This window comes from Hyla sarda, chromosome 1 (genome assembly GCF_029499605.1).
Source record: "Hyla sarda isolate aHylSar1 chromosome 1, aHylSar1.hap1, whole genome shotgun sequence".
Taxonomy (NCBI): Eukaryota; Metazoa; Chordata; class Amphibia; order Anura; family Hylidae; genus Hyla; species Hyla sarda.
This window is the reverse complement of record NC_079189.1, coordinates 280,196,417-280,208,270: the sequence shown is the minus strand read 5'-3', so window position 1 is coordinate 280,208,270 and position 11,854 is coordinate 280,196,417. Positions and strand designations below refer to the sequence as shown.

Below are 11,854 nucleotides of genomic sequence, written 5' to 3'. Positions count from 1 at the left end.
TTGGTCTATTTTGATGCGGGAAATAGTCAACTTTGATATATCCTATCAAATTGTAGTGCAATAGGAAGTTTTTGGCGATTTCTTTGTGTTAATACTATAATACATTGCAGGTTTTCCATATGCACAAAAATCCCAGCATATATGCTATATGTGCATTTAACTGGGTTTTCCAGGCAAAACTAATAGTTGGGTATCTAGCTCTCCAAACTTGCCTCCAATGCTCCTGGTCCCTGTGCTGTTTTCCCTCCCAATCACTGGGATTAGCAGGATGCCATTGAAATAACAGCACAGGAGCAGGAACAGGTGGGACATAAGCTCTCTCTATTGACTGCAATGCATTATCGAGCAGATTCCGTTCAGAGAATTACATGTTCATTCTCTCACCGGAATGTTCAGATGTGAATTTTCTATGCAGCTAAGCTGAAGTCACTGATCACAGATGTATTAAGTATGAAAACCATAAATTCCTTTATTATAAAATACAACAATGTTCAGATAAAATGAACAGATAACAGTATGAACATTTTAAGACTGAATATTCGGGGTAATAACATGAGGTAAGAAGGCCATTCAACTCTGCAAGGTGTCACAGATCTTGAATGTAACTACCTTCAGGAGGAGGCACTAAAGCCAAAATTCCTTACTTTGCAAGAAAACATCCCCGGTAACATTAAAGTCTATAAAATTTAAATAAAACATAACTTGTTCACAAAGCATTATTCAAGTCCATCCTCAATGCCTCGGATTCTCTTTGCAAGCTGTATATCCTCCTTACGGAGAGTGACCCTCTTTGCATGGATACTGCAGAGGTAGGCATGTTGAAGTATATACACAAGGAAGGCCTCAGATGCCTGTGGATACAAGGAGACATCAGCACATTACGTCCTTCTTAAAGCAACAGCATTTCTCCTGTGTAGCCTAATACATCAATGGCCCATTAAATCAGGAGAAAAGCCCACTCCATACACAGCAGGTGTCAGCTGACACACCACCGCCAGCAGCCAAGATCACAGGTGACTGATCCCAGGCTGTTTAATGGGATTATCCAGGAATAGAAAAACTGGGATCATTCTTTTTCCAAAACACCTGTCCTTATTTTGTATGTGTTATTACGACTTGGCTCCATTTACTTCAATGTAACTGGGTTGCAGCAAGACATAGAAGCGCTGCGGGGGGCAGACATATAGCACTATATGTCTGGCCCCGCGAAGTGCTTCTATATGTCTTCCCCCCTGCTAAGCTATATATATCTTGTCCCCCACTGCGTTTCTGTATACATATGCCCCCCCTCAAGCACTTTGTGTCCAAAGGATTGTATCAGCAGCACAATCAAACTGGCTGGGGAAGAAGGCGGCATTGCGCTGCGTTCCTCGGCCGGCCGATGCCTGCTGATAAAATCCTTTGACATATAGTACTGCAGGAGCCATATGTATATGGAAGTGCAACGGAGGGCCAGACATATAGCACTATACATTTGTGGGAGTCTATAGGTGGCTGACTTTTCATACTAACGAATTAAAAACTGATGCAAAGGGATGCCACTAAATGGAATCAGTGTGAATTTGTTAGTAGTATGCTCCGTTTAGGAACGGGGACAATGGATGTGAACCTAGCCTTAGCATGTAATTTTTTTAATGGTTAAAAGGGCTGTCTGGCAAAACAAACAACCTGTGTATGGTGTGAAAAAGTAAACAAAGCAACTTACTAATATGTTATTAGCCATAGTGCTCCCTTGTAAGCTATGCTGTGACGTTATGTCACAGGCTCCTACTGCAGGGAGCTCCCGCCCTTACTTCCCCCTACCCTCCTTTCAGTTTGGAATGAGATCAGTAAAGTGAAGGGGGGAGCTGGTATTACTGCTCATTAGACTTGAGCATTGAAAGCCTGTCACAGCATACAACGAAGAGGACATGGCTCAAATGGATGATCTTTGCACTATGGCTAATAACATTATATTAGTAAGTTGCTTTACTATACTTTTTCACACAATACACAGGTTGTTTTTTTCTTGCTGAATAACCCCTTTGAAGAGGGTTGAACAGCTTTTTAATTCTTTAACTTGTCTATAAAATTGATGTGGAAGGTCAGGCCTCCAGGAATTCTACAGTAGAAAGCAATTATTATGCCAGTGAAGCATATGGATGTAATAAAAGGGGTCTCCTACTCTGCTCCCTCCCTCTATTATCCCATCCACTGTAAAGTACAGTTCTGCCCCTGGTTGGCCCAGCAGGTCGAAGCATTACCTAACTTGTAAAAGTGCCAGGATACTGACCTCTTGTAAAGCCTTAAGTGCCATGCTTTGCCAGAGGAATGACACACCACCGGTATACTTCAGGCAAATTTCTCTAACCTGCAACAATTAAAAGATACGTTTTAACCCATAGATTACTGAAGGGGGGGGCGCACAGAACACTTCCACTTACCAGTCTGGCAAACGGAGCTGTCTGGATGAGCAGATTGGTAGTTTTTTGGTACTTTCTTATTTCCATCAGTGCTCTGCTACCTGGGCGATAGCGCCTTGTTTTTTGTGTGGTCTCATTGCGACTGGTTTCTGGTCTTTCTGTTATGAAAAAAATAAAAGCACAGCTTATAATAGAATCTTCTAGAAAAGGCAACTTCCGGAGGTCACTGTATAGTCATACAACCCACAGGGTGTGAGGGGTGTAAGTGAACTGCATTGTATTTAGCTCTAAGCGCGTCCTCATAACATGCATATAGCTACATACAGTGGCTGCTCACAGCTTTCACTAGAGGTCTGGAGCCTGTCTTCCTGTGCGCAAAAGAAAACAGGCTACAGAGCAGTGGAATAGAGAAGAGGAGCCAGAGGGGGGAGCCAGAAGCCTTGGTATGTTCTTATTTTGTCTGCTTGTTTGGGGGGAGGGAGACTATATACAGTGGTCCCTCAACATACGATGGTAATACGTTCCAAACGACCCATCGTTTATCGAATCCATCGTATGTTGAGGGATTCGTGCAATGTAAAGTATAGGAAGTTATACTCACCTGTCCCCGCCGCTCCGGACCGCCTCCTCACCGCTCCTGATGCTGTCCCACTGCTCCGGCATCTTCTTCGGGATCCTCCGTCTTTTTCCGCATCTTCTCCGGTGTCCGGGCCTCACTTTCTGGTGACGTTATTACGTTGCTGTGCCGGGATGGCGTGTGCAGCGACGTAATAACGACACCGGAAAGCGAGGCCCAGACCCCACAGAAGATGCAGAAAACACCGGAGGATCCCGAAGTGGACCCGGAACAGCGGGGATAGGCAAGTGAACCTGTCCGGGATGCTTAAACTGCTATCCGACAGCAGCTTAAGCATTTTGCGCTGTTGGATAGCAGTTAATGCAATGGCCCCGACATATAAAAGCATCGTATGTCGATGCTGACATCGACATGCGATGGCCTCTGAGAGGCCATCATATGTCGATTTGATCATATGTCGGGGCCATCGCATGTCGGGGGGTTACTGTACAGGTGGGAAGTACCTGCAAGGGGGAGAAACTACCTATATGGAGGTCTAATGTTAAGCTGCTTGTATTGATAAAATCTGAGGTTCTGATAGGAGAGGTACAAAATAGTGTCAATCTGCCATATTAAGTAAAAATATTTTAATGTAAAATTTGGTAGGCATCCGATGTGTTTTTTTAGGCCATAGATTGTGGACAATGGAATGTCTGAGGTAAACAAGAGGTGGCGATATGTTTTTTTTCTATTAGAAATGTTAGTTGCTGTGTTAACTTAAGCCACCAGGTTTATGGAAGCCTCTAGTACCTAAATGAATATGTTTTCTCTTATTGTAAGAGTCTTTACCTTATCAAGGAGATGTTTATGACCCCAAGGTAAGGGGTGATGTAAATCTCAGAATGTCTTATACAAACGTGTAATGGAATGCAGGTACCCAACCTATAATTGCATAGTTCATAAGGAGGAAAAATTCCTTCCTGACTCCAATATGGCAATTAGAATAAATCCTTGGATCAATGTTCTGTTCCTATAAATCTAGTATCAATAACTTGTAATGTTATTATTCTCCAGAAACACATCCAAGCCCCTTTTGAACTTTTATTGAGCTCACCTTGACCACTTCCTCTGGCAGGGAGTTCCATACTCTCACTGTTCTTACAATAAGTACCCCTGTCTGTGCTGGTGTAGAAACCTTATTTCCTTGTAGAGGATGCCCCCTATTTATAGATACAGTCTTGGGTATAAATAAATCAAGGGAGAGAGCTCGGTACTGCCCCCCTGATGTAGTTATTCATGGTTATTAAGCAGTCTTAATTCTAAACTTAACCCTAATTCTGATGATCTTTCTTGGTACTGTAGTCTGTAGTCCTCCTATTCCCTGTATTACTCTGGTTGCCAGTCATTGAACCCTCTCCAGCTCCAGTATATCTTTCTTGTACACTGGTTTCCAGTACTGTACACTGTACAAACCACTGGTCAGACAAGACCACACATGGCATACTGTGGTAGAATTATTTATTTGTTCAGTCCATCTATGCCCCTTTTAATGTACCCTATGATATAATTTGCCTTGGCAGCAGCTGCCTGACACTTGTCCCTCTAGCTTAATTTACTGTTGACTTAAAGGGGTACTGCAGTGTAGGACAATTTATCCCTTTCCAAAGTATAGGGGATATGCTGCATTAATCTCTATAGGAGAGCCGGAGATATAAAAGTATAGCGCTCGTGGAGGAGACTGCGGGGGGTCCTTTGGATATGGGATAAATTGTGCTACACTACATGTTAGTGACCCCCAGTCCATCAGTAATAAACTTATCACCCATCCGCAGGACAGGGGATGTGTCTGATCACAGGAGTTGCGACTGATGGGACCTCCCGCACTCTCCCGTTGTGGGCCCCGTCTCAGCTCCTGTGTGTGACGTTTTTAATACAAAGCAGGTCAGCTTATCCAAACACGCCTCTTCCATTTATCTCTCTGGAAGAGGTGGAGACACAGCGTTTGTATGTCTCCACCTCTCCCATAGAGATGAATGGAGGGATGTCTTTGGACGTGCTGAGTATGAAACGCGCTTTAATGGAGCAAAGCCGGGGCTCCCGTAAAGGACATTGCGGGGGTCCCAGTGGTTGAACCCCCCACAATCAGACACTTATCCTCTATCCTGCAGATAGGTGAGAAGTTTATTACCACTGGACATCTTCTTTAAGAACATGGGGGAGATTTATTAAAACTTAAAGGAATGTCCCTGTGTTGCCAGCATACTGGGACAGTGCAAAACCTGTACCATGTAGACCACAACTTTTTTGTAGCATACCCGTGTTTTTCGCATTGCCATGTATGGCTTGAGGACTTTATCAGAAAGATCACCTCCCCCCATATACCGGTTGTAGTCCAGATACAATCGGGCTTGAGGACCGTTGTTGTGGTACCTCGCACGGGGACAGGTGAGCTGCCGTTACCATGAATAGTGATCAGCATAAGGACATCCCTCTTATCCTTATACCTGACCACCAACAGGTTTCATGGGTAAGGGCACGGGACTCACCCTTGGGCATAGGTGTCTGGATCAAATTTAGAGGGAGGCAAGGGATGTGAACAGAGGGATGCTGGTATAAAAGTTGTCCACGTACACGTGGTAACCCTTATCCAGCAATGGGTGCACAAGGTCCCAAACGATTTTCCCACTAACACCCAGAGTGGGGGGACATTCTGGGGATTCAATACGGGAATCTCATCCCTCATACACTCAAAACTTGTAAGTGTACCCGGAGGTACTCTCACAAAGTTTATAGAGCTTCACGCCATACCGCGCCCGCTTTGAGGGAATATACTGGCGGAATTTGAGTCTCCCCTTAAAACTGATAAGAGACTCATCTACCAAGAGCTCCCTGAGCAGTACGTATTATCTGCATAATGGAGGCATTTTCGAATGGCCTCGAACCGCTTCCATGTCATGACCATACTGTAAAGTAGGGTCTTTAATAGGGTGTTCCTGCTCCAGTACTGTCTGACACTTGGCTTTTTGAATAGGCCCATATGCAGCACAAGGCCCCAAAATGTCCTCATTTCTGCTGCATCAATGGCGTACCATTCATTGGACCTGGCCAACTAAGAATCAGGGTGGTGGGCGATGAATTGCTGGGAGTACAGATTCCTTCTGCTCCACCATCAGATTGACAAAACTGTCACTGAAAAAATAACTGAAATAGTAAATTTCAGTGAATCCAGAATTGTCAATCCGGATTCCGGAGTCACCAACAATCCCCGGAACCCGTGGTTGATAAGCCTCTGGGGGTCTCCAGACAGGTTCACCGGAAGGGGGCTCCGGTACACTTGTCTTTGGGTCGGACTCCTAGTACGAGCGGCATTGTCGCTCGCACTAGTGCCGGCCACTGGGCCACTATCATGAGGGGTGCGCGGCCTCGCCTGGCGGCGTCTCCGCCGCCGTGCAGGGGGCTAATCATCAGTACTAGATGATGAGGAGGACAATGAAGAACACAGGAATGTAGGATCTTCCTCGTCCTCACTGACAGATTTGGAGTCGGAGGCAAGAAAAGCGTTGGCGGGGGGGGGGGGGGGGGGAAGACTATGTACTGTGTATTTGGTGAAACTTTATCTATAATGGTGTGTGATTAAAAATCACACCGTTATATAGGGGGGAAAAAATGGGGGCAAATCGCAGCGCCCTGAACCCCTAATATGGCCCGGGTCACACTGAAAAAACTGCAGAGGACCCTTGGGGACCTATTAGGGGGTCGGGAGGGGGGGGGGGGGACATGGGTCATGAACAGGTTAAAATTGGCATCTTCTGACCCCTATCACTTTTTTTTATTTCACCACGTATGGGGCGGTATGAGGACTAATTTTCTGCGCCATGATCTGACGTTTTTAGCGGTACCATTTTTGTATTGGACTTTTTGATCGCTTTTTATAAATTTTTTCATGATATAAAAAGTGACCAAAAAGGAGATTTTTGTACTCACCATAAAATCTCTCTCTCGTAGCTCTCATTGGAGGACACCGAACTGATGGGTATATGCTCTTGCCACTAGGAGGCGCTGACACTAGGAAAAAAAAAAAAGAAAGTCGGCTCCTCCCTGGCAGGATATACCCGCCCACCTGCAGTGAGGCAACCAGTTTTGTTACAAAGCAGTAGGAGAAGCCAAGAAGAAATACGTCGGAAGGACCCTAGAAAGGAATCCAGGAGAACGACCCAAGAACCGGAAAGAATAATCCGTAAAAAAGAAGAAAAGGGTGGGTGCGGTGTCCCCCAATGAGAGCTACGAGAAGTAGATTTTACGGTGAGTAAAAAAATCTCCTTTTCTCTGGCGCTCTTCATTGGGGGACACCGAACTGATGGGACGTATCAAAGCAGTCCCCTAGGGTGGGAAAATTACAACCACCAGAGCGGAGGAATCAGTCCCAAGACTGAACTCATGTGTCAGCAGGGCCCGTGGACGAGCCCCCAGGTCGGAGACAAACTAAAGCCAAAAATTGAGCTCCCAGAAGAACGCCCGTCCAAGAAGATGGACTAGGACCCCAAAGAAAAGGCCAGAAGACTTGGGTGTCAGTGCGGTACAACTGACAGACAAAAAAAAAGGGAAGGAAGAACTAACCCTTCCAAGGAGATTGCACAAATTCCTCCAACAGAGGAGAGAGACCTGGCTGCCTGAGCAGAAGGAGAAAACCCAAAAAGGTGGAAGAGAGCCAGGCAACAAGGTGACCGGCAAGCCCACAAGCTCAGACAGTAAGAAACTCCGTTGAATGCCCCCGGTAAAAGACAAGGGCCCGCCGATACCTCACGACGAGACGGCAGCAGCTTGGCGGCAGAAAAAACTCAACAGCATAGTCCCTCTAGAGGAGGGAAAACAGGGTGGTCAAATTTTGTGAAGAAAACAGTAGGGATCCATGCCAAGCACCCCAATCCCCACAACCCCTGTGGAAAGGGGAAGGGCAAGTGTGCCAGGAAGACCAGCCAAAATGAAATGCTGCCCCACGGTCATGGAATAAGTGCTGGGTGGGCAGAGCCCCCAGGCTTGGAGGCAGCCCAACGCCGTCCCAAGGGACCACTAGGAGACCCCAGAGGGATCGGAAGCTGTACACTGGAGCTGGGCAAAAAAACACAAATGTGTAGAGAGCCAAACCCGATGGGAAAATATAAATAAATAAGGCACCCGGACAGAAAAAAATCTTGGAAAAAACACCTGTAAGCACAGGGAGAGACTGAACTGACTGTCACCCCGCAGGCCCAATGTCAGAACCGAAGTGGTGGATAGCCACACAACCGCAGAAGCAAAAGCACTGGAAACTCTGAGGCTTACCCCACCAATCATATGGAAAAGTGGTCTCCACACCTACCGGGCAGCCCCAGTATACGTAGGGACACAGACATGGGGACCTCACGATAGTAGTGGAGTACCAAGACTGCCACACAAGAAAAAGCGCAGACAACCAAGAAGGTATGTGGAGCAGGAACCTGCAGACATGGAGTGACTGACAGGTAGAAAGGTTCCCAAGAACCCACAGATACACACACTGCGGAACCGCCCCTGTAAAAGGACATCGGACTACAGCCGCAGCCTCAAAGTAATAAGGAAGGTGACCAGGCGGTTTAGAAAAACAGGCAGACACAGTCCGGCTATGTGGCATAGGAACCATGGGCCAGCCTGGTTCCGCATACAGAAAACGCACAGAGAAGCGAGATACCAGCCTTCGGGCAGGGGTAACCCTGCAACTCAGAATGAAATGCCAGGAACAATATCCATAGAGCAAAACGGGATGATGCAAAAAAACATAGAGCAACACGGGATGATGTACTGAAAACAACACCCTGGCAGCAGGGTACCTGAACTACCGTCCACAGCGCGGGAAATGTATGGCAGATGACTGGAACCAGAAGTTAGCCATGCGGAAAAAGCCGACTGGCCTACAGGAATAGAATTCTAGAGCACCCAAGGTGACTCCAGTCAGCCACCCACCTAAAGTGCAGTCCGACCAAACGGGTGACCAGGCGGAATAGAAAACCCAGCAGCCGGAAGAAAGTCCAACTGACACCAAACCTGCGAACCCGTAGGGACCTTACCTCAGTTCCCCACCCAGCAGTGAGGTATGGAAAAAACTGGCTATGCCGGCGGCGGCGCTGAGGACAGGGACCGATTGCCAGTGGAACCCGAGTAGACAACAGACTGGCTGAATAAAGACATTGCCCGAAGCGTGGAGAGAAAGGGAACAGTCAGTCAGTAACTGTGCCCCATAGACATAGGCGGGAGAGCTGGGAGGCCAAGGAGCCATGGACAGAAACCCCGCCCTCTAGAGATAGAGGGAGGCAGAGAAGCCATGGAATGCATCACTGTCATCCCTAGAGGGTCCGTGGAACACTAGCGGTCAGTTCCGTGCGTACCACGAACAGTAGCGAGGAACCGGAACTCCTGCCCAAAGCTGTCAGCCGCGACGGGCAGCAGAGGAAAAAAGCAGCCCACTGAGAAGCACAGTGGTATGGAACCATAGGAGAGAACAAGTCAGTCCGACAGGCACCTCCACCACAGTGAGGTACCAGGACTCCAGCCACAGATACACCAGCCATGCTATGTGTGACAGGTGGCGTCGGGAACAAACAGACCACTGCCTGGTTAACAGGTACAGGTTCAGAGTAGACAGCGAACCGGTCCGTCAGCACCATGTAAAACAGTGGGTTACTAAAGCTCCCGCCACAGATACATCAGTTGGATAATGTATGCCAGGCGGTGTAGGTCATCACTGATATGGAGCCAGAGGAGACAATGAGACGCTCCGACAGACACCTCGCAGAGTAGTGAGGTACCAGAACTTCAACCGCGGGAACGTCAGCCATGTGGTGGGTGACGGGCGGATGTAGGAAACTATGCAGACAACTGTCTGGCTAACTGTTATGGTTCAATAGGAGATGCCGAGGCATTCCGTCGGAACCCCGCACAAAAACGGGGTAGCGAGACACCCACTGTAGATACATCAGCAGTTCGATGTATGACAGCGGAGTAGACCCACAAGCAGACCCCTGTCTGGCTCACTGGTATGGGCCAATAGGAGACAATATGACACCCCATCGGACACCTCACAGGAGTGAGGTACCTGAATTCCAACCGCAGAAACGTCAACCAAGAAATGGGTCACAGTAGGAGTAGGAAACCATGCAAATAACTACTGGTATGGGCCCATGGTAGACAAGGAGTCTGTCCATCTGTACCTTGCACAGTAGATGGGCACCAGAAATCCGACCGCACATATGCCAGCCGTGTGACGGGTGACAGGCGGTTGCAGGGAACCATGCAGACAACTATTTGACTTACAGGTATGGGTCCATAGCAGGCAAGGAGTCGGTCCCTCTGCACCTTGCATAGTGGAGAGGTACCAGAACTCCAACCGCAGTGTATCAGCCATGTGATGGGTGAGAGGTGGTTGCAGGAAACCATAAACCATGCAGACAACTGTCCGGCTTACTGGTATGGGTCCATAGTAGAGTCATTCCATCGGTACCGTCGCACCGCAGTGGGGCACCGGAACTCCAGCCGCAGATATATCAACCGTTTGATGTATGACAGGCGGTGCAGGCAACCATGCCGAACACTGACCAGCTTACTGGTATGAGACCAAAATAGACAACGGAACACTCCAGCGGACACTTCACCGGAGAGGTGTACCGGAATTCCAGCCGCAGATACATCAGCTGTTTGATGTAGGACAGGCGGTGTAGACAAGCAAGCAGACCACTGTCCGGCTTACTGGGATGGTTCCATAAAAGATAATAGGACGCTCCACAGTAGTGAGGGGACCGGAACTGCAGCCGCAAGACAAGCGGAGTAGAAGACACCTCGCACCGGCAGTGGACCGAGGGAGGGCTGCGGAAGCGGCAGTCATGAAAAGAGGGACAGGGCGAGTCTTGCATAATAAAAATAGGCCTAATCCATGTACGCAGGAATACTCCTCTGAGGACCGTGCCCTGGATGAGCTACCACAGACCTCTAACTGTAAGACAAGTGTTGGCCACCAGAGGGAGCCAAACTCCAAGAAATGGTCTGAGAGACATATATATATATATTTCTTTCTTTCTTTTTGTGTAAAAGTGACCTGCCTGCCTCCAGGGCGGAGGAGAAAGAGGGCAGACAATGCCCATTCCCCCAACTCCCCCTCCCCCCCCCCCCCCCCCCTCCCCAAAAAAAAAAAAAATTGGGGAATAGAAGCCAATACTGCCCCATTAAAAATGGTGGTGGGGGAGGGGGAACGGAGGTATGCTCCGAGTCCCCATCCAGCAGCACGGCCGCCAGCCCCATCTATACCCCTGCATAATGGCTGCTGGTGAGGAGAAAAGGAACTGCCGGTGGAATGAGAAACTCCAGCGTCCCGGCAAGCTCTGGGTCCCGATCAGCTGATAAAAGTGCTGAGACAGCAGAGCTGCCAGCACAGACACTGTGATTGCACTGTGATTGGTTGATGGGAGGGTGTGTCTGCTCACTGCACAGATCACACAGTTTTGCAGCCTCTCACCACACCGGGTCCTGCTCTGAAAGAGAGAGGACGGGGGCGGAGCTACGCTCCAAGTCCATGGCTCTCCAGCGACAGAAGAGGGAAGCGGTGCCCGGCTGGAAAGGGGCCAGCGGGCTGGAGGACTACGGTCCAAAAAGACAGGGAGTCAGAGGAAACAGCCTCTGACATCCCAGGTAGGACCCCCGCAGCGCGCTGAGTCCGGAGGACTCACTGCGGGGAGGAAAGGGGCGGAGATAAGCTCCGTAGTAAAGGCACATATCCCTCCCAGTCGAGCGCTCCGAAGGTTGCGCTGCCAGAGCAGGGAGAGGGTCAGCACGCCGTTGACCCTCAGAAGCCCGCTCTGAAGTCGGGAAGAAGAGGGGCGGAGTTACCCGC

At 48.6% G+C, this 11,854-nt stretch overlaps 1 protein-coding gene across 11 annotated transcripts in view; it reads right to left on the bottom strand.

Annotated features, from left to right (window-relative positions):
* Positions 1-451: 451 nt before the first annotated feature.
* Positions 452-11,854, bottom strand: part of LOC130368859 (histone H3-like centromeric protein A) — a 132,681-nt gene continuing 121,278 nt past the window's right edge. For all 11 annotated transcript variants that reach the window (XM_056573241.1, XM_056573249.1, XM_056573197.1 and 8 more), the window contains 3 exons: positions 2,424-2,560; positions 2,273-2,350; positions 452-851 (listed from right to left, as the gene is read on the bottom strand). In XM_056573241.1, the coding sequence (XP_056429216.1) occupies positions 717-851; positions 2,273-2,350; positions 2,424-2,560 (350 nt within the window). In that variant the 3' untranslated portion in view covers positions 452-716. The remainder of the gene's footprint in view (positions 852-2,272; positions 2,351-2,423; positions 2,561-11,854) is intronic.